General features: G+C 44.2%; 1 protein-coding gene across 4 annotated transcripts in view; it reads right to left on the bottom strand.

Annotated features, from left to right (window-relative positions):
* KDM4B (lysine demethylase 4B) overlaps window positions 1-25,757 on the bottom strand; it is a 93,289-nt gene that overhangs the window by 4,299 nt on the left and 63,233 nt on the right. For 2 of the 4 annotated variants that reach the window (XM_054181709.1, XM_054181706.1), the window contains 11 exons: window positions 21,000-21,511; window positions 19,266-19,386; window positions 15,398-15,576; window positions 14,014-14,236; window positions 11,292-11,368; window positions 11,047-11,102; window positions 10,469-10,577; window positions 4,592-4,777; window positions 4,293-4,457; window positions 3,417-3,536; window positions 604-696 (listed from right to left, as the gene is read on the bottom strand). In XM_054181709.1, the coding sequence (XP_054037684.1) occupies window positions 604-696; window positions 3,417-3,536; window positions 4,293-4,457; window positions 4,592-4,777; window positions 10,469-10,577; window positions 11,047-11,102; window positions 11,292-11,368; window positions 14,014-14,236; window positions 15,398-15,576; window positions 19,266-19,386; window positions 21,000-21,511 (1,841 nt within the window). The remainder of the gene's footprint in view (window positions 1-603; window positions 697-3,416; window positions 3,537-4,292; window positions 4,458-4,591; window positions 4,778-10,468; window positions 10,578-11,046; window positions 11,103-11,291; window positions 11,369-14,013; window positions 14,237-15,397; window positions 15,577-19,265; window positions 19,387-20,999; window positions 21,512-25,757) is intronic. The other 2 variants (XM_054181707.1, XM_054181708.1) reach the window with 2 other exon arrangements.

The raw sequence follows: 25,757 nt of genomic DNA, 5'->3' as shown, positions 1-25,757 counted from the left end.
CTCATCACTTGTTTAAATGAGACGGCTTTAAAGGTTAAAGCACCAGGTTTGAAAACACCCAGCGAGTCTAGAACCAAAAAAGCTAGGATGTAAATCCCTCGTATTTTCTAGGCTCAGTAATTCCACTGTATGCAGTTAAAGACAGCCTGATCTTTTAGATTAAGAGCTTTATAGGTAAGAGCTACGTTCTAAATCTCCTGTTTGGTGAGAAACAGGGGTTTCATCCCATGTTGCTAATCAGTTCTCCAGAAACCACTTAGCTGTAGGCCAATTCACCTCACTTCTGATGAAAAGCAGTATTCAGACAGGTCGGCAGTCCATATAACTAAATTCAAATGGCATAAAATAATAAGAACACAACCTTTTAACCAGAGACTCCAAAAATCAGATCTGAACATGTGAAAGGGAAAATCATTTAAATGCTTCTCAAGCATTTACCTCAAGGATTTCTTCTACTCTACATATTTTGTGAACAGCAAGTGGTTTTACAGCCACAGAAATGGGAGGCTGCATTCACCTAATGTCTAAACAGCACGCTAAGAAAACGCGAGCGTGTACTGCAAGCCACAGCCGTTCCTTGGTGTCTGTTACTTTGATACGCACCAGGCGAGACTTCACTCTCTTGGGAAGCTCTTCCTCCAAGGTATAAATATCACCACGCTTTACCATCAGTTGGGAACCATCTTCAAACTCGACCTGTAGAGCAGGCAGAAGAGGAAATAAGAACTTGGCCCCTACATTTGCCAAACCTCAACAGTCCATTCCCTGACTACACCATGTATGGTCCCTTCATGGGAGCACCAAGGAAGCACCTGGGGCCAGTTCCCACGGATGATCCCTGTCCTGGGCACTGCAGGTCTCCGGGATCGCTGTAGAATGGAGCTTTTTGCAAATCCCTGAAGAGTGCTGAACCCAAAAAGTGCTGGTTTCAATGCTGCTCAGCCCCCCCGTCCTATCAGGCCCACGTGGTTTCACTCAGTGTTCTGCGGATCCTGAGATGTCTATGATACAGCTGGAGCTCCATGTCTATGCTACAGTCAGAGCACTAGAGATTTCTACTGATTTTTCATTCAAATCCTGAAAAAAAGAAGCTTTTCACCTACAATAAAAGGCAGCCCTGTATTCAGGCAATATGGTAATAAGAATTTCTTTCATCTTAAACAAAGCATTTTCACACGTCATAAGGAAACAACTCCAGCTACTAAAATACATTTGTATTTTAACAAGCAGAAATAGTCAGCCAGGTACAAAACCCGGTGGTAACTCCTTGCGTCAAACCTTTTTTGCTAAGCACTGATTATACCGTGAATTATGCATCAGCTGTTACAGGAATGTTTTTTCATGGAAACGTGCATCTAAAAATATTAAAACTATTAAAAGTTTTTAAGAGATTCTAATTTCCTTTGCTCTAAGACTTATTACGCTTTTCTGGATAATACAGAAGGACATACGCTAGGGCTTAATATGGGATGGCAGGTTCAACGTGGACAAATGGATAAAGAAAAAAGCGTCTTGTGCTTGGAACTCCTCCTCCTGCGCAGCCCATCATCTCGGGAAGCTCAGCATCGCCTGCCGAGGTCCCTTCCCCGAGCAGCACGTACCAGCTGGGAGAACAGGCTTGGAAAGACGGGCTCTGCCGAGCTGGTTTAAGATGCTACCGGTCCCATTTACCCTCTGGTTTTACCGTAACAGAGTCAGAAGGGAACAGGAATTAGAAGTTTAAGAGCCGAGGCACAAGCAGATTGAGGTCTGCCATTCCCACTACACGAGCTCCAGTTCTTGCAGTGACATCTTAGACTATCACAGAGTGGCCGGACCTTGTTTATTTAAGGTCCAAATTACTGACATGGGTTATATATCAGTATGAACACACACTGGAGCAAGTTAAAAGACAGTCACTTGGGCTCAATTTTTTAAAAAATATACACATCTAATCTTAACACACAAAACACAAACTTCGAGATGTGAACTGGGAAGCTACTGCAAGATAAGACGGGTTTGAAATGCAAAAGCTAATCCATGAACACATTTATTTCATAACAAAGCCATCTCTCTATTTTTGAATATAATCCTATTCCAAAACAGATAAAAGAGACGCACCAAAAGAACTGAAAAAGTATCTAGGTAGGGAACCAACGTGGAAAGCTTTTCAGGCTATTTTCCCCACGGAGAAGAGCTTTCCATGCAGCTAACTGCATGATTTGAAAAACGCAGACTCCTCATGCATATTTTTCTGTCATCTGGCACCATCAGTGGAATAGCCTATTTCAAATTATTGTACCTTTGAGAAATCAATGACAATTTCCTACACTGTGATTAAAGTGGAAAGCATGCATAACAATAGATCCTTACGGAACTATATATTGTACTTATTCCTAACCAGGGTCACCTCAGATCACATCTTCTCTGAAGCAGTTAATATCCATTACACACACCAAAAAGACTGTCAACTGACAAGGTGGATTATTGTGCTCTTCACACACAGGTATGAAACACTCTGTGTAGAAATGACAGAAACCAGAACCCCATTTCAAACAAGTACAACGTGTGGGACTCCCTTTGCCTTTTGTCCAGGGGCATTAATATCTTAAAAATAACCATTATTTGCAAATTTCAGCATATATTTTTTCAAAGGATGCGCACAAAGTGTACTTTCTGAATCACTACAACTTTCAACTTCTTGCTAGCATTTAAAAAGGATTTAATTAAATGAATGTATTGCATTTTATAAAGCCTTCTGTGTTGAAGTATTAACACTGTGTATCAGGTTAAATCTTCTTCGACTGACTATTACAACCTTCCACAAACAAAAATCCCAGACGTGGAACAGACTCAAAGACCCACAAAAAAAGTCTGCTGTTTTTGTCACCTTAAACCCAGAGATGGCGAGACGGTACGAGACTAGAGACTGGAGGTTTCCAGTTCCTCCCACAGCAGCAGCGGGACGTCACTCCCACATGCTGCTGCTCCACAAAGCACCTTCTCATGACCAGAAGATTATTTCCCCCCTTGAAGTAGTGTCCTGACCCATCATTTCCTTTAAATCCTCTAAAAGTATCGAGGAAAGTTGTAATTACTGACTCATGGGGAACTACAGACAACAAGCTGGGCTCCAGCCGTAGGACAGCCATCAGAGAGTGGCTGGAGCAGGTCACTTTTGACCCAAGTCAGAGCTGAGCTATATGGAAAAGGGCAAATTTATTTTATATTTTAAAAGCAGATACAGTTTAGACATATGTTTATCCATACATCCACGTTCTGCCACAAAAAATTTTACCCTGATCCTACTGTATTAATTTCAGAAGGCAAATTCTCCCTTCATGACCAGAGCAAGCATTCAACACCAGTGCACTACGCAACTGGGGCAACAATCGGATACGCTGACACGCAGTCTGTGGGTCCTCTTCCATACTCACCTGGTAAATCTGACTGATCTGGGCTGCAATAAACTTGGCCTTGTAGACGATTCCGTCTGTCCACTGCAGTTGCACCAACTCGCCCTCTGGAGGGGGTCCCATCTGGATGCAGTCTCTGCTCTGAAGACACAGAGTGGAAGACATCAGCCAGCCAACACGGACAAAGCTCAAGAACTAAAGCAGTGTGTTAAAAAGCTTGAGGAAGTTGCTACATAACACTAATAATTAAGTATAAGAAAGTTTCTGCATTTGTGATTTGATTTCAGTCATCTCAAACAAAACCATTAACCAGTGAGAGACCAGAAATAAACACTCGCTCCTCCTTCTGGTGACAGTTCTAAGAAATTTCTCATTACAAATCCCAAAACATCAACAAATATCAACACAGCCAAGCAGGGTGACCTGCTCTGTTTCACATGGTGAACCAATGGCACAATCACGAAGAGAATGCAGGCGCTGACGAATGCGCCTCTTCCAGACATTCCTTCTATTAAGTGAATTCCCTATTTTGAACCAGAAGCGCGTACAGACAATCTGCTTCCCCCCATGAATCACACTTGTCAGTTGCAAAATAAGAGATTGTTCAACCACAAAACAAATAAGATGCAACTTAAAGCAAACATTGCTTTCTGTTAAGTCATCTGCGTATAGCAAAATCCTGTCTTTGTAAAGGAACAAAAAAATGAAATAAGATAGTGTCATAAACAAGAAGCACAGTAATGAGTTCTTCTATGCAAGCAGTAACTTTACTTTTTAAATTTGTATTTTTTTAAGCTTTACTTTGTTGTTCCACCCCAAAGCGCACAGAAGACGAATGCACGCGTTACACTTTGTACTCATCTATAACGGTAATAGTCTCCACAGAGAGCTGCTTACAATAATGCTTTCTGGGTAAACATTGTCGCTGTATGAACCATCGTCAAAGTTGACTTCGTAGAAAGTCTGTGTTGTCATGCCAATGACTTTACACCTGTAGTAGAGTCCATTCCGGTTCTTCGTGATCACAGTCTGTCCAAGGGTCACCTCCCTTCGAAATGGAATCTGTGTTGGGGAGAAAAGGGAATAATTTGCAACCATAAAAGCTGCCTCAAAAATACAGGCACAGAGAAACTGTTCTATCCAAAAAAACCCACAAAACAAACAAAATCCACCCAAACCAACCCCCTCAAACATACATTCTGGTTAGCTGCTTTGTGTTTGAAGCAAGTGATGGACACGACATAGGGCCAGTCGTCCGGCTCCATGGGGACACCAGCTGCGTGCGCGCAGGTGACGTGGAAGGAGGTGGAGCAGTGCTCGTAGGAGCACTGGATGCAGGCACCGGACACCTTCTTCATCCGCTTCCGACAGTACACGCATTTCTGAAAAGAAACCCAGGGTCAGCGTTACGCAGGCAGCCACAGCGGCTTTAACGCACCGTAGGGCACCGTCACCCGACATGGAGGAAAAGTCTCTACCATTAGTGTCCAGGGCCCAGGAGCCCCCTCCAGGAACGGTGATGCTTCCCGCTGAGAGGGCAAGCCCAGTACTTCCAGAGGGGCCCATTTACTCTTGCCTGGACTCTCTCGTAAGCCAAGAAACTACTGCAACACTAATTTATCATTCCCTTGAACAGGCCGACATCTGCCAGTGAGTCAGTCCCCGGACCCAGGATAGACAGTGAAGTGGATTTAAATCCAATTTGTGCCTCTGTTCACTGGAGAAAGTGAGGGCGACGCAGGCCACACATGTCAGTGTTATTAGGGAACTGCTACGACTCAATGTTCATCCTCCTTCGATATACAAAATGTCCCTACGTTAATTCAAACAGCAGCTGGATCGTCACAGGTACACCGCTAGAAAATAACGTTTTCATTTTTTGAAAGAACAGAACACAGAATAACTGTGTAATAGTTTGTTCTATTATGTTTAATGGAACATGATACCTATTACCTCTAATAGAATATAATTTTATATAATGGAACAAAAATATTGCATGTTTATTTTACACACATAAACATACCAGCCGTAAACGTTTTACTGGTATGCATGTCAGATTAGCTATTGTAGTTAACTCAGTCACTGTTTCACAAATAAAAACATTGTACCAAACACCAGAATTACAGGGGGGAAAAAAAAAGGTATGAAGTCTTTTGGTGTTTTTTAAACTCATATTTTTCAAAGAAGATCCAGTTATTAGGCTAATCTAATCAGACAACACTTTGGGAGGACAGGCAATCAACTTAAGATGCGCGACTACTTTAAAAAGAAATCTAAATTTTTCCAAAGCTAAAAATCAGAAGCCTTATGGCGCCGCAGAGTCGGCAGCCAGCAGTAGGTGTCAGTGGGAAACGAGATACATCTCCTCATTCCCAAACAGCACCAAATTCTTGTTTCCGGCCCCTCAGAAATACGGAAGACAGATTTTGGGAATCCCAATCTAAAGGAATTTAAGTCAGACACTTGCGTAACGTTCCCAGGGCGCTATGCGGAAACACATTCTTAGCTTTTAACATTTGATGTCTAGGGAACCTGTCACTGAGCGACGGCAGCTTCTGTACCTTATCTGAGGCTTGGACAAGGCAAATGGGGGAAAAATTAATTACTTGTTAGAATGAACGGCTCGTATAAATAAAATCCTGAGAGATATTCTATGTCCATGAATCTGACTGTACAGCTACGTAATTTATTTATTAGAAAGGATTAACTTCCACATATCAGGAGGCAGAGAGGAAAGCAGTCATCTTTACTGCCCCTGTGCAGAGCCGGGCACACCGTCCCTCCCAGTGCACGCACGCGGCTACGTGCCAACGTCCTACAAACACACTGCGAATGACAGATTCTTCTTCTGTCTGCAGTGGCTGATATTAAACAGAGCCTTTCCTCCCCTCCTTCTCTCCTCCTGGCCTCTCCTTTCCCTCACTCCCATTAACACACTGCTCAGAGTACATCACAGAACACACAACCGAAATTTTAAGATCTGTATGAATTACTGTGTCTCCTGGGATTAGAAATGTAACATAAACTGCCCGAGATCACGCAATAAGCCAATACAACCCCCAGAAGCACGAATTCACTCTGCTTCCAGATCTGAGCTATCTTAAAATTGTACTCTCAAAAATATGAAGAGTGGCATCATATTATAAACTATCCGGTAAACGCAAAACAAGAATTGACAAATTTCAATGTTATATTTGTGTTATCACACCTCAGAGCCAGGGACCCACTGCGCTTGACAACACGTTGCCAAGACAAACAGAAGACCATTCCTTCTCCAAAGAGTGTTCCTCTTCTCCTTGAAAGGGAGACGCGTTCACTCCTCCCCATTCCTGGGCAACATCACCCCTCCCTCACTGGGGCTGCCCCACGCGCGTATGAAATAAGTCATAGTCACATCCTGTGAATTAACTGAAGTCGGTATGTTTACACCAAAGATTAATTTGCCTTTTTTACTTAAACTAACAAAAGCCAGGAAATTCAAAGCCAGAGCCTTAGTGTTGCCAGAATGTGTTTTTTAGTATTTAATAAGCGCTGCCTTTATCGCTCTGTAAACCATGTTCAGAAGGCAGATAAGCACCCCAGCAAAGTGCACAGCAGGAACACGGCGCTGAAAGCAAGTCAATAGCAATGAGATCTCATTATTAAACTGTCAATACCTAATTCTCCCGCCGGCAGGGCCAACTGCTGATATACAGGGTGCTCAATACGGCCTCGAGGGAGCATTAACCCTCCGGTATCAGGAATCTGCCTTTATTGATGCGAACGGGATTCTTCCAAGCCAGAAGGATTACTGTCACACCCCAGTAGCAAGACAAACTCCTTGTGCCAGGCAAAAGAGCTACACCAATGGAATATTCAGAGTAAATACGATCAAAGGATAAAGAAAAATGTGAGCCACAGTGAGACCGAAATGTAGAAGATGGTGGAAGGAGTGAAAATGTAGAAGGTCTGGAAGCACGGGAGATGGAACGGACAGAAGCACCGGTGCCAAGTGCTGTGGTAAAGCAGCACACATAGATTTAAAGATATTTTCTGCGGGAGGGGAGGTAGCAGGAAGGGAGAAGGTCTGAAGCACAGGAGAAAAATCTCCAGAATAAATGCCCACCGGAGAGTCGGGTCAGAGCTGAGCGTAAGAAATGGGCTGTCTCCTGCATGATGAACGCTGCAATTCATTTACTCCACTGAGGAATGACAGCTAATTATTCCAAATTTCCACGTCATAAATAATTTACATGCGCAGGCCCATAATACACCATTAATCAGGAAGCATGCAAACCGCATTCTTTAAAATGATGCAATACCCACAAATGGGCCGAAAACTCTGTGCTTGAAAGGGGAGGCTGGTGCACGCTCAAAGAACAGGAGATACCTTTAAACAGATCACTGCAACTCCTTCTTACCGCAGCCCTCCACAGTAACTTGAAACAATACAAACACATAAAAAAAATAATCACAGATATCCCCTACCCCCTCTTTCCTTCATTCATTCACTTCACCTGTCCCCAAACTTCACATCATTTCTTCTCTCCTTTTCCATCTTTTTTAGCAACAAAGGCCATCTTCCCAGTTTTATCTGGTACCGCATCAACTGCTTCATTGATCCAACACCAGTGCCTTTTAGTCACCTTCAGTTCATCTTCCTAAATGCAGCTGCACCCCTCCAAAACCCAGACACCCCCCAACTCCTCCACTGTCTCCTCATGTGCTCCATGAACTACCTGAAAATTCCTATAAAGAATCCTAAAGCTCTCCACGATGGCTCACGAGTGTGTTTCTCCACACAATCTTATCCAATTTAAATTTCCTTTGTACTTCTTCAGACACTACACCAATGCTATAAGCACCACTGCCTTTACGTTTTGCCAGCCAAATTAATTTTTTTTTAATCTTCACCTAGTTTATAACTCTAAAACCCATTTCAATTTAGATTTAATCATAGAATCACAGAATGGTTTGGGTTGGAAGGGACCTTAAAGATCATCTAGTTCCAACCCCCTGCCCTGGGCAGGGACACCTCCCACTAGACCAGGTCGCTCTAAGCCCCATCCAGCCCCATCCTGGATAATTTATTTGCGTTCTTTCCTGTAGCAAACGACACTCATCACGCCACAATGTATGCGGTGACAACACCAACAAGCTGTTTGCAGTAGACATGGATGGCACGTGCATACATATGTATGCACACATAGTGCCTTCACAAGTACAGGCCAACAGAGCAGAAGGTTTTTTATAATCAGCGTAAATGCAACGATACTTGCCCGACGACATTCTCGAACACAGAGTAACTAGGCTGAAAGTCTACTTCTCACATCCCAGCAGCGGGGCTGGCTGGCTGGGGGCACCAGCCACCTTACAGAGGGCTCACACTGCCATGGGAAACTCAAGACCAAGACCTGAACCTGTGTCCAAAGCGACCTGGACCAGCCAACGTGCTCTGCTGGCAGCGTCCTACAGATGCTGGCAGAAATAAAACAGCACTACACCTCTAGAAAAGTCCCGCTGCTGCTGATGAAGCAGTGTGCAGCACCATCGACGCAAACACTTTCCAAGAGAAGTGCTTAAAGCCTGGCTTTGGCAAGAACGGAGCTACAAGCCAGGCTCCTGCTGACTTCAACGTAAGGAGGAGGTGCCTGTGAATCACGTCCCTGGGCTGCGTAAGTCAAGGTGCTTCATATCCACATTCCCTACCTTTTCTGAGACATGAAGAAAGCATGAGGTGTGAAAGGAATACAACGATGAAGAAATCAACAAAACTATGAAGCTTTGGTTCAGGAAGGAAAGAGAAAGATGCAGCGGGTCTGTGCAGCGGCTGGGGACAGCACAGCCAGGGCTTCGGAGCAGAACGAAGCAACAGAGTTTTACGTATGTTAATGCTGTCCTGACTCAACAGGATGGTAAGGCAGCCACAGAAGAGTTAAAGAATTAAGTCATGTTTCCTTGTGAGGCTCCATTAAGCAATACAAGTGAGCCTTGTGTAAAAGGATTTTCAGTTCGTCGTTACAAGTGCGGGTAATGAAGAGGATGCATGCTGGAAATGTCAGATGATCCATAAAGAACCAGTGCTGCAGGATTTATCACTCTCACATCACACTGCTCCATCACCCCACCTGAATAATGAATGCTTTTTACGTTCACATTTGTGTACAAAACCCATTTGCACAACGGAGAAATAACTCTGGAAGCAGAGATCCTTCCTAATCTCTCACCCAGGCGCCGGCTGCTGCCCGCACTGAGCGGCTGCGCAGTTAACGAATACATCAACACTACGCAATGCATCACGGCTGCATCACCTTCCCCGTACCCACTCCCAACTGTCGCCCAGCTGGCTTCGGTACCAAAAAAGCAGCAAAAGCACAATTTATTTTGCAATAACACACTACAGTGATGGGGCATTAGCTAATATTAAGATTAATTGCTCTGAGCTAATGAATCATCCATTACTAATCCCCTCAGCTGAAGCTACGCAACTAAATAACAAGCTGACCTGGACTTTCATTAAATTCTCTGCAGAGTCTCACCTTGCAGTCGTGGTCACAAAGAAATGTTTATTAATTTCTACAAGAGATTTCTTGATAGAAAAAGAGAAATATTGTAAAGAAAGACGAATCAAATTCCAGATGAACAAGGGTAGATTCAGATGAGATATCATGAGGAAAACCTTTGCTGTGAGGGCGGTGAGCCCCTGGCCCAGGTTGCCCAGAGAAGCTGTGGCTGCCCCATCCCTGGAGGGGTTCAAGGCCAGGTTGGACGGGGCTTGGAGCAGCCTGGGCTGGTGGGAGGCACTGGGTGGGCTTTAAGGTCCCTTGCAACTCTAACCATTCTGTGATTCTTTCTAGTTACCACGTCCCCTCTCACTCCTGCCACGCAGGGCTTACAGTAAATGAAGCTTTTGGGTAGTTTAGACCCAACTGCCAGGTGGGTCAGTGTCGCAGGCTCTGCTCAGGGTATGAGTGCGCGATAACGTCACCTCCAATCTCAGCTACTTTATGATCCCACACAATGTTTTTTTGTCTAGTTAAAGCCTGTTTCTTTGGCTCTTGTTCACAAACACTCCACAGGTAAAAGCCACCTACCAGTTTCCATCTCTGCTCCGGAATAGCGCTGATATCCACAGGATGACGCTCTATTACATTGAGAAAACGGGCCTCGGGCACAGCAATAGCACAGATTATATGGATCCACCTGGAAAAAAAAGTTAGAGAGAAATCAGTCTACCATTGTTTGAATTAAATACTCAAGAGGGCAGTTAACATTTCTCCAACTCCCTCAGTATCAAGGAATATTTATGGTGGTTGGCAGCCTTGGCAACATTACCAACTGATTGTTAATCACGGTCGCACAAGGTAAATGTCTCTGGAACAACAGGGATCAACCTTCTCATGCATCTGATCTTGCATGATACTAAATATTCTCTGAAAAGACTTTTCTCTGAGAATGAACCAAATTTCACAGTGTTCAGAGAGACGTGACCCCTGCTACCGAAAAGCCTGGTGCAGGGTATAAGACAGCACAGTTATTCAAGCTCATCCTGCCAACTTAATGAGCAGGAGTTACTTCCAAAATGACAAAACTAGGTGCTACACTGGACATCAACAACACTGGAATATTAGATGCAGTACGGAAGGACAAAATATTTAAGACCATCACTTACCGCCCATCAGTGGTCATCTGAAGAGCTCCTCCCCTGAGATTACAGAGGCAACATTCCTGTAGGAACAAAACTCCTTCAGAACTGGACCAAAAAGCTCTGTCAGACTGTCTATCTTTCCCAAAAACTGACTACAGCACACCTGGGATGCAAAGGCAAACTGCACCCTCCCACCACCCATCTCTGTTGAAGTATCTAATTAATTCCCACGGTAGGTTTTCTTGTGTCTCCAGAAGAGCGATGCTTACCGCTGCCCACGCGTTGGCTGAGCACCGTGAGCAAGACCAACTTTCATTCACCAAATCTGGACGTATTCCGTAACAGCCTGAAAGAAACAAAGTTAGATCCTTCAGAGTTTTGCTAACAGTCTGCAGTATTGACTTGCTGACTTTTAAATTCAGAAGCATCTTTGAAATCAGGTGTAGCATTTGAATTCAAAAGCCTAGGCTCAGACAAAAGTCATAAGAAAAGTCATAAGAAAAGTCATCGTTGGGAACAGGGGCAGAATTTGGGACCAGCAGGTCTAAAACCAAACAAAACCACACACAGGTAACCCTCAATATTTTTTCCCCTCTTTGGCAAGGACTACAACAGCAGTACTTTGATTCTTCAGGCAAGATCTGGGCTCAAAAGTGATGTTACTACTGCTGGAATGCACTCACACATCAAAACAGCTCAGACCACTGAATTTTAGCACAACTGAAGCAGTCATCTTTGCTCAGTGGTAATATAAGGAAGGACAAACTAACTAACATTGAGAGGAAATTAAATACATGCATTTTACATATTTAACAGTATTTCAACTAAGTTCTCATTGTATGAAGTGTTAGAAACATCTGACTTTATAGAGCGTCAATGACTGTAATATGCAAGAACCAAATCCTCCTACATACTCCCCTGCAGCACTAGAATAGCAAAGTGGTATTATACTCATTATAAAGACAGGGAAATAAGACAAAAAAAGCCCTTAAAATTCTGTAATAGGCACTGAGGTTTGCCACTGAAGATAATAGGGACAAGACACACAAATACTTTTGAAAAATTGGATCTACGTGCTTCCCGCCAGCTTGCAAAGAAAGCCTGATGCAGAAAATAAAGCATACCATAAATTGCTGGCCAGCATCCTACCTAACACAAAGCTCACCCCATGGCCTCTACCTATCCTAACAAAATTGGACATGAAATTTCAACTGGAGAGTCTCCAATTACTGAATTAAATTATAAAGAAGTTATTCAGAAAGCACCACGATTGCCACAATAACCTGATTTATAAAAATCATCCACTTAACCAGATAAACATTATGTCAAAAGAAGTCAATAATATAGATCCACAGCTGTCTTCCACATCTGAAGTCTCTTTTCATCATACGGCAAATCACAAAAGCAGATTCAACGCCGTCCTTGACAACAGGCAGAGGTGTCGAGTCTAAAATATTGATCTGGAAACTGAGCTGAAAGGGGACAGATGCCCATAACGGAAATACTCAAAACACTCAAAAGGGTGTAGAACGGCATCGATTTCTCGCCTCAGGACCACAGGTAGCTGGGCTTTGGGATCCGAGGGGAGAAACAGTCACGCTTACTGAACACCAGACCGTCCCGTAACAATGATCCTAATGGAACAAGAAAAGTATACTCTTTTTATGGATTTTGTCAACACCTTAAAAGCCCAGAAACCTTCACAAAGTCTTTCTTCTCTGTGTGTCCTTGCTGCCGTCATAACTTAGCACAGCTAGGCGAGGGCACCTCTCAGTAACGCGGAGACTGCCAACTGGTTTTCCAGCATGCTGTCAGATTAACCAAAATACACCTCAACGCTGCAATCCTGTAATAAAAGGAAATGGATTCTCTGCAGCAAAGTCAAAGGAATATCACAGTCCAGAAGTACAAACAGTGACAAGGAAACGACGAGACGCTGGAGACCACATCAGACTAGATCTAACTTCTATCCCACCCTCAAGGGTAGGGCACAGCCGAAATAGCTGAATTTCTGAGACTGCAGATTTCCACCACCTTGCCCACATCCCTCTGTCCCTACACAGAATTTGGCCACTGAAACCATCTGGCTAGATCGGACTACCGAAGACATATGGATGGACGAGATGCAGCATCCCTGTTCCGATCGCTACAGAGACAGCAACTGGTGAAGCAAGAAATCAGTCTTTATCCTCCCGCTCGCTCTGCGGCACGCGCTCATACTGGCCAGAAGTAGCCATCACCACAGACGCAGTACAGAACTAAAAGCTGCGTTCCAGTTCTCCACGAGGGACAGTCATGCCGAGCTGCACCGTGACCTGCCGACTATAAAATTGGAACAACAAAAGTAATTCCAGCTGATGCAAATCAAATAAGACTTCCCATCTGTCAAGATCCAACAGCTGAACAGTAATTCGTCACATCTCCTAGTACCAGCGCAAATGTTAACTAGATGTCGCGCAATCTCCAGTGAAGGTACACTCTACCAGGATTAATCAGATCTGCTTTTAGACATAACTATCAGGGAAACGGACAGACGTATGTTCCCTTTGTAATCAAGTGCCGTTTCTACAAACGGCAACACAGACACTAATAAAATGTATCTCAGGAACTACTCCATGATCTCTGATGCACGCAGGAACAATACAACCTTACCCAGCAGACCAATATTTGAACAAGCAAAGAGCGTGCCATCAGCTTTGTGATTTCTGCTTTATTACAAAAAATGAAAGATAACAAAAGAACCTTTTCTGTGAGACAGAGAAGAATCAGCCAACAAAACAAATGGTAGAAAGAACATTTGTGTGTATTTTTATGATCAGGGACTGCCAAGATGGACTTGAATATACAAACATACTAGTACCAGAAAAGGAGAAAGTGGGAGCAACAGGTACAGCAAGCACGGCAAGAAGGAATTCAAACATAGGCAACATACAAAGAAACTTGTGAGACTCTCAATACCCAAAACGCTTTGGCGAAGGAGGAGACACTCACTGGCATGAACCTGCAGACAGCATTTGGCACAGGATATCAAGGGACTGGTTCCATCCTCTCCAATATATGAATTTGAAGGAAGGGGCTCTGTGTTTTCTCCACTTGAGGTAAAGCACATCTCCGGGATCAGAGGCTTGGTCTTTTGTCCGCACTTTGAAAGGTGGACGAAAGAGGTGGTCTCCCCTGCAGAGACTGGGGCAGCTTCTTTATCCATCTGTAAAGACTCCAAGAGAAAACACCATCATATGGAACCGCTTCTTCCCTGGTCACAATTTTAACCTTAAAGTCAGAGCACCTTTCAAAAACCACCATCCAATACCTGACACCATGCAGCACAAATAACGAATTTTAAATCCTCTCTTCTCCCGCACCCCCCACCCCTGTCTTTTGCTCCTCTTCCTCAGGCCTGTACTGGGATCTGTAATTTATTCTGAAAGCTCAAGGAACCACTAGAATAATGAGACCTTTTCCCTGTTCTTCTTCTGTAAAAATCTAAATTCCTAAATTGCAGCGGTAAACACCAAGGGGGGGAAAAAAAAGAAGAAAATATTAATAAAAGCAAGACCTTCCTTCCTCCTCTCCCATCTTTTTGGCATCCTTCCCTACTCTTTCTGCAAGAATTTCTCCAGAAGGGCATTTCAAGGTTTCTGGTAGCAGACCAGAGCTAAAAACAATGAATTAAAACAGCCCAGCTGCACCCAGTTGTCCTTACAACCATTATACAACAGCACCCCGCAATCAGAACAGATATTTTATTTTCGGTCTGTATAATAAATCAAGAGATTTTATTGAAGGGGGAGGTGGGTTCTGCTTTTCTCAGAAAAAGCTTCCAATATATATATATGTGCATCTGCGGCACGTATTCCTAGTGGACACACAAAGCCAGACTTGGCTCTGTAAGGATGCAAGAACAAATCAATACACAACTGGGCAAATAACTAATTCATCTGATAAATTTTGCCTTTCTGCTCATAATGTATTCCAAAGCATATTGGTAGTTTCCAAAAAAAATGATCTATGTGCTTACTCAGTAAATTTTTATTTTGCTGCTTGTTTGCATATATTCAGAAGTCCGGGCCCGTAGCTAAACAGGAGCGATCACACGACCGACATGGCACCGTTCCTCCGCGTGAAACAGTGTTTGCAGTGCAAAGCTCTTTATGTGCGATTTCAAAAATGAAAGCTGACAAAGCCAGAGAAGCCAGGAAAAATGACCAAAAAAGGCTCCATCCGCTGCCTCTGTCAAATCCAAACACGCTTCTTTGGCGTGCAAATTTGCATGAGCCTTCTTTCTTTATTACAAAGGTCTGTATCATGTCTTACACAGCAGCCACCACTCGGCACCCACCACCGACCCGCCCGTGGGAGCGGTATCAGGAATTACCTGGTTGTAGGGGTAGAAGAGGGTGCAGACAGCACAGTATGGCTCACTCAGGGCAGCAGCTGCATTGAATTTTCTTTCAGCTGGGAAATTGTGTGCTTTATTCTTCCACTGGAGGGAAAGTAAAGATTTCAAAGCCTCTGGGTCACTCATATCTTCCTCCCCAGAAAATGGAAATGTTTCTAGAAAGAAAAAAAATCACAACACAACGGACAGTCAGTAGAGGCAAAAGAGTCTGCAGAGAGCAGAGGTAAACGCAGCAAGGTAGGGTTAAACAGCTGATGTTTCAGCAACACAAGAAGCTCAATAAGAACATTCAATTCGTTCCTCATATGTGTATGCCTCAAATAACTCCTTTAAGGGATATAATCAATTTATGGGTAGGAAAGGCAAAACAGACACCGATCACCTAGTGGAACTGGCCATGAGGAAGAAGAAGGAAGAGAACCTAGATTTACTGCCCTCGTAACTCCCTCCACTTTCTACCTGTGGAAACCTACAGCATCCTTTTAACAACGCCAATTCAAAACGCGTGATGTAAGTGCGAGGAAATCCCCCCTTCCTTCCTCCAGCTGGGAGCCACCTTCTCTGGAAGACGTGCACGTAGTTCGTGCTGGTTTGGTGAGGCCATCGCCCAGTTCCCACTGGTCAGCAGCCAGTCAGTTTAACCTTCCCCCAGCGCATCCCGTACCTGCTTCTGCACACCTGAGTCTTGGCCATGAGACGGCTGGGCTTCCAGCTTTCATTTCACTTTTCTGAGCTGCGTCACAGCTACTTCCATCGCGTGCGCACCACTAAGCCTTCAATTTGCATTCACCACCAGCTTTTCCTCAGCCAGAGCTGTGATAGATACCGCTTCTGCTAATTAGTTTGCTAATTCTTTGTTTTTACAAAACCTTTAAAAGGCCCTTGGCATTTTATGATTAAACCACCGCAGACTCCATTCGTGTTGGTCTGGGGGTCCAAGTTTCTTACCATTCCTCATTAAGGAATTTTAAGTCACTACAAGCGTTAAAGAAATTTTCCTCGCAAGATGAAGTGTAAACCACTCATTTCATTGTCAATCTGCAAAGTTTCCAAAAGAGCAGCTTTGGCCAGGGGAACTCAAAAACATCTCAGTGGAACATTATCACCATAGCCCAGAACGCTAAACCAAACCGTTCACTGTTAATTACTGGAAATACGCAGTTAATGTTCTGCTCTCAACAAGTCCAAGCCTCCTCCCCATTTCTGCCTCCCTTTTAAGATCTTCACGCTCTCGGGTTACCAGAAATGATAAAAGGCACTTGCAGTAAAACACTAATGGCTAAGTTTACATCTCAGATTCTAAATGCTCCCCCCAACTAATCCGATATATATTTGCCAGACAATGCAGGAAATTCTACTGAGTTTAATTAATCAATCCTTTCTTTGAGATGATGAATGCTGTCTGTGTATCTCTGTCATTACAAATGAGGGTTACTTCCTAAAAAGCATCTTTTCTTCCTATATTTTGATTTTTATCTTGGTATCCAAGGGCTAACAATAATTGCTAATACCGTGGTCTTTTCCACAGCACTGCACAGGATTCTGCTGGAAAGGGCGACGAGCAGGAACAGCCTTGCCGGGGGCGAGCCAGGATTTCCTTCCGAGGGAAGACACGGCCCACGCCAGGAGCTGTCGGCCAGTTCTGCCAGCATCCCACCAGCACGGGGCCTCCTAACAAAAGTGACTTCCAAGGACATGTCTGTAACTTCAGCTACGTGCATTTATGTGTCCACACCTTGTGTAAGGCACAGGCAAAATTTAAAATACACCAGTGACCTCATGTATGCAGCTGATGCTTTCAAGACGCCTTACTGCCGAAGCAGAGCTCAACCCTCACCTTCTGAAGACATCAAGGACCTTTAACAACATTTTAAGACATGAGCCAAAAAACAAACCACGTGTTTCTCCAAATTTTAGTCAAGGCACATCAGGAGACAAGAAATGATTTATGATACCAGTGATATCAATGAAACCAGCATCATAATCCAGAGTGACAGACGGAGAGAAAAAAAGGTAATTTCTGTTGTATGTTGCGATCCCCTTCACTCATCCCAGGATGGATTCGAGGCGAGACACAGCATTCACGATGGCTCCTACGTTTCAAGCAAGTTACACACAAGTAGAAAAGGCTAATGTAATTAGTCTCAACTGAATCTTGGTGCACCATATGCCTTCCCTTCATTTCCATGCTCACTCTTCCTCACGGCAGCCTCCAGACCATCCTCACACATTAGCCCTGAAAAAGCGAGGAGTGCAGAGAGCTGCTTCTATTCCCTGGCGGGGAAGGGAAGAATCCGTTTGATCAGATTTTGCCCAACAGTGCTGTAAATCAGTCCCTAAGAAACGCCAGCTTTCACAGAAAGTTGCTCCTGAGTCAGCCAAGTCCCCGTACACCATCCAAAAAGTCAAAACAGTGAAAAGAATCTGCCTAATGAGGATCCTTCAGCACAAAGTTTGCTGCAAGGTCTCACACCAAACAGGAGAACAAATCTCAGCGGCCTTTCAAGGCTTCACTCCACATTACACATAAGCAAGACATCAAACGCAGCACCCCTGGTAAGGAAACAGAGCTATGGATACACAGAATACCCCCTTCCTACACAAAGTTTCTCTAAAACCAATGATTTATTCTCTGAAGGAATGCGAACAGGAAAGACGTTGTCCTTTTGAATATAAAGCTGAAAGTTCCTTGAAAGCAGGGACTGCCAACTACACTTTCACGCACCTGCCCCAGCATGCAAAACCTTCTTACATTGGACTTTTCTATATTCCGAGGACTTTATAACACAGGCATGTCACGCTTTCAGCCCAGCTGGCAACTAGAACCATGCAGCCACTCGCTCACCCCCTTTTCCCCCCAAGAAGGGTGGGGGGAGCGGGGAAAAAAGGAGGGGAAAGGGAGGAAAAAGAAGTGTGTTGCGATAAAGAGAGCTTAATAGAAACAATAACAGAAAAGGAAAAATAACAATAATAATAACGACAGGGGTCACTCTCACCGCCTGGTGGACTGGCACCGTCCCAGCAGTGATCACGGACCCCCGCCCCACGGCCAGCCCCATTTATGTACTGAGCAGGACGACTGCGGAACGGAATATTTCACTGGCCGTTCCATCCTCCTGTCTATACTGCTGTGGGAAGCTGTAAAAAGTCCTTAAATAGTGTAAATATCCCTTAGCAACAACTAAAAATAGGTATTATTGACATTCCTTTCACTGCAATCACCAGAAAGAAAATTAACTCTTTCCCAGCTGAAACCAGGACAGGGCACACCCAGAAGTGGTAAATTACACCACACAACAGAAGTGAGAGGTAAGAGTCGTTTTTTTCCTAGACTGTTATGGCATTCACAGTGACTGGAATGTGGGAAAAGAAAAAGCAGCGATGTACCGTTTAGCGCTGAGAGATTTTCTAATTCTCATTTCCGGATCTGCCAAGAAAAGTTGGACCCCAACATTCACAGGAATTAAAAAGCCAATCAAAAACTTGGAATTAACTTCCCCTACACATAACAGCAGCCCTAACCTCCACCACTCTCCGAGGTGAACAGATCTTGTTTGAATGCAGTATCTAAGAAGGAGCTTTTACTTTAAGATGTTATTTTCTGTGAACTATTGGTTTTTTCCCTTTGCCCAAAATGTTGCCTCATTCTGCAGCCAGCAAAATATTTTTCTTGAGAGAAAAAAGGGTGGGAGGTGAGAAGGGACACCTCCCACGGATGAATTTTATTTCCATCTGGGTTATCAAAATGGGAACATGCTGCATTTTCTATGAGTTAAGTGTAACACACAAAGGTTCAGGCCATCCAGCGATGTTAACGACTTCAGCAATCTTTCAGAGCACTCACCCTCATCGCTCGAGGTCTCCTGTTTAACCACTGACAACGGGGAGCGCGTTGGTGGTTTGCCCAGTGGATGACGACGACTCTTTTTTATCTCCATCTTCATTTTTGAAAAAGCAGAAGCAGTCTGTAACAAACCAGAATAAGCTGGATGGGAACCCCGGAATATCTTGGCAAGCAAAGGAGAGTACAGGACAACCAAGGCAGACCCCTGTCACAAAGAGTTCCTGAATTTATATAGCAAACTTTTCACTCCTGCCATCAATTAAGCCTCCCAAGCCACTTACTGTAGTAGATAAAGCCGAAGTTATCTCTTAAGATGTTGGGTAAAGGTAAACTACAGTGGGTTTTGTTAAAATCAGAACAGCTTCAAGCATGCCAATTACACTGGCTTATGAAAAGTCTGGTCAGTCACAGAAATCCCTAGGAACTCCTGCACGAACAGCATGTACAGAGCATATAGCAGCAGAAACATTCTACTAGAACATGACGGTGCATTTTATGACAAACGTGTTTACATTGTACTGTCCCCACTGCCCTGTCTACCAGCCAACACTGGAAATACTGCGGAGCATCCTCGTCGCAGGGGCGCAGAGCCCTCTCTGGTGCTGGGCACCGGACGCGTTACAGGGGAGTTACTTCGCACGGGAAATCCCCAGCACCGTGTGCTCGGCTCACAAACACGACCGCAAGCAGCAGAGCTACAGCACTGAGAATGAAATCCAAGGCCGTGCCCCGCTACGCAGGAGCGAGCAGAGATGAAGGTACTTAGCCAGCCTAGCATAGCAGACTGGGTTTTTCCTCTCTAGTCACAGAATCACAGAATCTTCAGAGTTGGAAGGGACCTCTAGAGATCATCTAGTCCAACTCCCCTGCTAGAGCAGGATTACCTAAAGCACATAGTCCGCAGCCATTACATTAGACAAGAGTACATGAAAGTGTAATTGTGCCGTGCTGGTATGGCAACGCACATTTCCGCCTATCCCCACCATTTCTAACAGTGCTTTGCCGTTCCCTCGACTCTTTTCAGCAGCATCAGGCAGGAAAACAGAGCTACATCCCATTGCTCTGACTTGCCGCTAATTCCTGAACATTTTCCTCCTTCCTCTTGTGGAAACTGTCCTCAGGAAAACACTCCCCAAGGAAAAGAGATGCCTGAGACAGATTACATGTCGTGAGCTGTATTGTCCATGAAAAAGTTTTCCACCAACTTTTCCAATGCTAAATCTTCATGATGGATAAGATCCCTAGGCAACACTACATAGCAGGCCAACGCTTGGAAGCATAAAGCACATGCTGTGTGCTGGACAAGTCAGAAACAAGGGTGAATTATTATTGAAATGGTGCGATCGAAGTCCCCCTTGGGATTGTTTGGTTTTACCACTCTGAGAACAGCTGCCCGGCAGCAGCCGTTTCCTTGTGCTGGGTTTTCCTGCCCAGTGCTCGGATCATCATTTCAGTATTATCTGTACTATTAGTAGCAGGAAAAGAGATTCTCTTTGAAGACAGTAACAAGCGTGATTAATCAGCTAGCATCAATGCAATGATGGACTGAGCTACGGACTGAACTGGGAGAAAATACCCAATCTCGTCCTGTCAGAGCACCCTACGGCTCACCAACGTGGCACTAGTCCACTGGAGGCTCGAGCACAACTCAGGACTCCTCTTATTCCAAGTTTGGTCCTCAACTTGTTTCTTAAAACTAGCAAATCTTACAGTCACCTCCTCGGTCAGGCATACCTGTAAATCACTGACCTCTGCAGCGACCTCTGTATTTTCTGCTTCTGCATTCTCCTCCTCCTTCACAGAGACTTCCACAGGGACCGTCTCCTCCTGCCAGCTTGGACTCTTCTGCGTGGCAAACTGCTCAAACGCCTGCTGGCAGGACATGCGCTCCTTGTCAAACACCACCTTTTTGGTCCGTGGAACCACGTAAAGCATGGGAATGATGGGCCGGGGTTTAAAGTCATCTTCCTCCACTGGCGCCTCCGAGGGCTGGACAATGTTCAGGGGAGCTGGGGGCAAGCTCTTTTCTGCCGTGGACGATGTGGGTCCTGCTGGGGGTACCGGTGGCCGTGCCGCTGGTGCCTCGTCCTCTGCCGGCTGCTGCTGGGGCGGCGGTGGCAGGGGTGGCTGCTGCTGCGGCAGAGGGGGCTGAGGTGCCTGCAGGTGGTGCTGGTGTTGATGGAAGAGGTGCTTTTTCTTCCTCTCGCCTTTGACTTTCGGAGGACGGGCCTTCACTTTGCAGTCACCTGGTTGAAGAAACAGGCAACGTTTAGCTTCATAGGCCAAGACTTCTGGGCATTTCATATTTTTCTCCTTTCATCAAAAAGCTCCGTGCTGGGCTAACATATTACACCATGGTATTATTTTTCCCTTCAAACAGGCAGACTGAAAGCTGTAGACATATTCAGCTGTACCTCCGCACTGACTCGGAGAAGCCCACTTTAGAAATAAAAGACTTATGTCATTTCTGTGGATTATTTAATTCTTGACTGGAGCAGAAAGGCTGCCAAAATGAACGTTGCCTGAAGGGAAAACATCTAAACCTCTAAGAAACTGGACAGTGTGCCAGAAAACACGTATTATATTACGTTAGCCATGACTCTGTATTCAAGTTTTCTGTAACAGAGCTCTTCGAATACGTGTGCAAACCCATCCAGTGGGGTGCAGGAAGAAAATATTTTTGTATCATTAAGAAATAAAATAAAATAGATCTTTAAAATAGGATTTTATCTTTAGCTCATCTGTTTTAAAATGTCTATTTTTGTGTAGGTTTTATAATGTACGTAATATATTAGCACAGTAATACTTCTAGAGATTGGGAGGTGTGCCCAAAAATTTTTTGCTAATGAGGGGGCGCGATCAAAACAGTTTGGAGACTGCCGTTAGTTTGCCCTAACCCCTGGACCCCCCCTTCACTGCTCCCTCTGGTTGCAAGCACAGCCCTTATCTGGGTGTCAATGCATTGAACAGCCCTGGGAAATGAAGAATTGAACAAAGATACCTGAATCATTATCACCAAAAGATTTCCACTGTAAGGTCTTTTAAAAAGATGCCTTTAAAACATAAATCAAGCACAGCATTGAACTAAGCCTATTACGGACACCATGCCAGCGCTCGTTACTGAGATATCCTTTCCTAACACTTGCTCCATTTGTCCTTGTTTCTCCTACCTTACGGTCATTCATCTTATCTGCATGGTTTTGCAGGTCTCTCGCACGGCTGTGACAACAAAAACACTTCCTGAACAGCTAGACATCTCAATATTTTTACCAGAGGCAAGTAACAACCCATAAATGTCTTCCCCACCGATCTTCCTAATATAGCTCTGTTAAAAGATCCACACAGTCAGATTTTACAGCAGTAATTAAAATTCCTACTGGCCACCGAGCGAGTGTCTCTAGGTTAGGACAGGAGATGTGTTCATGTCTTGCCTTGTTCCATCTAAAATGATGTACATTCCCTTTGCTGACTCTTCCCCCACTTCGTGAATGAAGTTATCAGTTCACTCAGGGCAAAGTAAATAATAGCTGCTCCACGGACAGACGCCAGTGCTCGATTTATTTCATAAGAGATTGCTTTTCACCTCCAGATGCTATGACTAGATGACTCTGCCGCAAAAGGCCCTTTTCCCGCTAGCGGGATGGGGAGGAGGGCTGATGGCAAGGGAAGACGCTCACCCTAACAATGCTGCTTCACCAATCCCAACCTACTCAGACTCCTCCATTAAGGACTAAACCAAAGCTGACCAGCCAGACCCAGTAAACAGAAAATCAGATAAACCATGGCACAATAACGAGGTACCTGCAGGAGGAAGGGTCTGAAAAGAGAAGGTGAATAATCACACAATAAAATGCTAAAATCCCTGCTGAAATCTTCTAGGGGATACCTCAACCTCGACATTTCCCAGAAGTCTAGTCCAATGACTTTATTTACACAAATTTATAAAAATGGGAACAGGTCCAGCCCAAAGAGTTACCGTCGTACTTGTGTAGGCAGTCCCTCAAATAAACTGGTTTGTTCTATCACAGAGAAAGGAATATTGAATTTCCTTAGAGAAACAAACGTATCAAATGAAAGGCAAATTGCATTTTTCCCCAGTTGCACAAAACCAGATCATATTTACTCTCTACACACTCAGAGAATTCTCTACCCAACAACAAAACAAATGCCATTCACCGGCTTTACTGACTTCTAAATGGGTAATTTGACAGCAGCTGGCATGTAGAACTTTGTTTAAAAGTTTTTGCATTAAGATGGACAGAACAGTCTGCAAGTGAACCTGTAAAATCAGAAGCCGGAAAAGAGTGAGATAAAATTCAAAGTCCCTCTCTGGCTATCATGAATACTTCTAGAAAGGAAAGGGATCTTTATGCAGAAATCAATACGGTGTGTTAACAGCGGAATGCCGATCCGCTGTCCTTCCACTGAAGAAGAAAGGCACAAGGAGCAGAGCTAGTACATGCGGGAAACTGCAGCATGACAGTGGGTTTTCAAGGCACAGAAACTCGCTTGTCTAGAGATAATTTGAAATACTATACGGAGTTCACATAGGACCGTACACCAATGAGATTATGAAAAGCTGCTGTAAGAGCATGGACTTTACCTGTGAGAGAAATATCCCCTGGTATCGGGCAAAGACCATTAGAGACGGACTTCTGCGTCAGGAAATTAGCCATAATGTTAGTTAAATAAGTTTTACTGTCAACAGCTCAAAAAGCAACTGTCAATTAGACTTATTAATCAGCAGAAGCACGAGTGCATAGATAAGATGAAACTAAGCGCAGCAGAAAGCTGGAGAGTTGTGCCAGAACGTCCCTCTAACACAGCACCGTGTCCTTCGGGAAGACGTCTGTCTTTGCCTAACAGTTGCACTCAAGGGTCTTCCTTTAACCCACACAGGAGACTGTGCGGTAGATGAAGCAATCACAAAGACTATTCCACCATCCCAAACTTCCTCCCAAACACGGAGTTCACGTTTTCACTGAAACAGCACTACTTTACTGCTAGGAGGAGAATATTACCCTAAAGCAACGCCTACATCCCGGCATTAGATCCCGTACATCCCCTGTGCCAACAGCACATGCCAACAGGTACAGGAGCAGAGAAGAAAATGGCAGGAAAACACCTTCTACTTGCTTCTAGGAGTTGGGTCTGCTGGGATTTTATCAGAACTTCGTACAGCCCATGCTACAAATACGCAGATGGCCACAGTGACTGCTAGCAGATTTCCAAAAAGGCTCTATTTTTTCTACACGATGCTAGAAAAGTCCAGAAAGCCTCCAAGAGAAACTTTTGTGTTATGACATTGTTTCCTGATAATCCTTCCATCGCATTAAACGGTCTCGTCCCTTAATGACTTCACATTGCCAGACTAAGCAATGCTGGAGAAAAACCAGCGAGAGACGAGCCGCTTGGCTAACGGCCAGTTCTTGAGATCTTGCCTGAATTAAAAACCTCACGTAGCAAATGGTCACCTGAAAATCAGTTTATGCACCAATTTGCTATTACAGTTAACAGCAGAGAAGTTTTCATTTCTGGTTTACTGGTGTCTTGATCAGAGTATTAGTTCATGTAATCATGTACTTAGTTTACAACTGTAACACTCAGGAGGATACGTGGGAATGGCATTTCATGAAACGTGGTGGAAAATAACACACAACCATTTTGCAGTTAGGCATTTCATCATTGCTTCTCCTCACATTGTTAAAAAAAGAATAAACAGAATCCTCGCGTAAGAGACCTGGTCTGCAGCCCAAGTGACACCTGCTGACTCACGGGAGGTGTTTATGCTGCTTTATCACACCCAGAGAAGAGCCGAGCTTAATCTCTCCTTTTTAATTTCAACTCCCAAGATAACCTGCTAAGAATTCTCAATGCATTAATAGCAACATAATAAATTATGAATATGAAGCTGAGTCATAAAAACCAAAAGAAAACAACGTAAGGTATCTGGGTCAGAAACCCTGAAAACCTCAAGTTATTAACACTGGACTAGTCCAAATCACCAACACGAAGCATAAGACCTACTTCGAAGCTACCAATGGTTATTTTCGAACCTCATCCTTCCTCCTTCTCTAGGTCATTTTTGTGGTGTAAGTAGAAAATAAAGCCAAATTAGAAACAGAAGAAAAGAAAAAGGAAGTCAAGGAGGGGGGAAGCTCATTTGCCACGAGCAGGGCCATCCAAACAGATGCTATCTTCTTTTGCAAGATGAAACTGTAAGACACTTGCGAGAGGTAATGCAGACAGTAGGATGTGGAAAACGAGAGAATTCAGTGCTATTTAATTGCTATATTGCATTGGGAAACTTGTGTATTTGCCAACAGTCACGCTGAGCACTAGACCCCGCAGAAGCTGCAAAGCAAACAGTCTAGTTCTAGTGACACTTTCTGCAACGGTGCTGAAAGTCAGTTCTTCCCTCTTGTGCTAACAGTTAAAGAGCTCTTAACACATAGTCTAAGTGTATGATTTGGAACTTATTCGGCTAGAACA

This window comes from Rissa tridactyla, chromosome 22 (genome assembly GCF_028500815.1).
Source record: "Rissa tridactyla isolate bRisTri1 chromosome 22, bRisTri1.patW.cur.20221130, whole genome shotgun sequence".
Lineage (NCBI taxonomy): Eukaryota > Metazoa > Chordata > Aves > Charadriiformes > Laridae > Rissa > Rissa tridactyla.
This window is presented reverse-complemented; position numbering and strand designations above follow the sequence as displayed.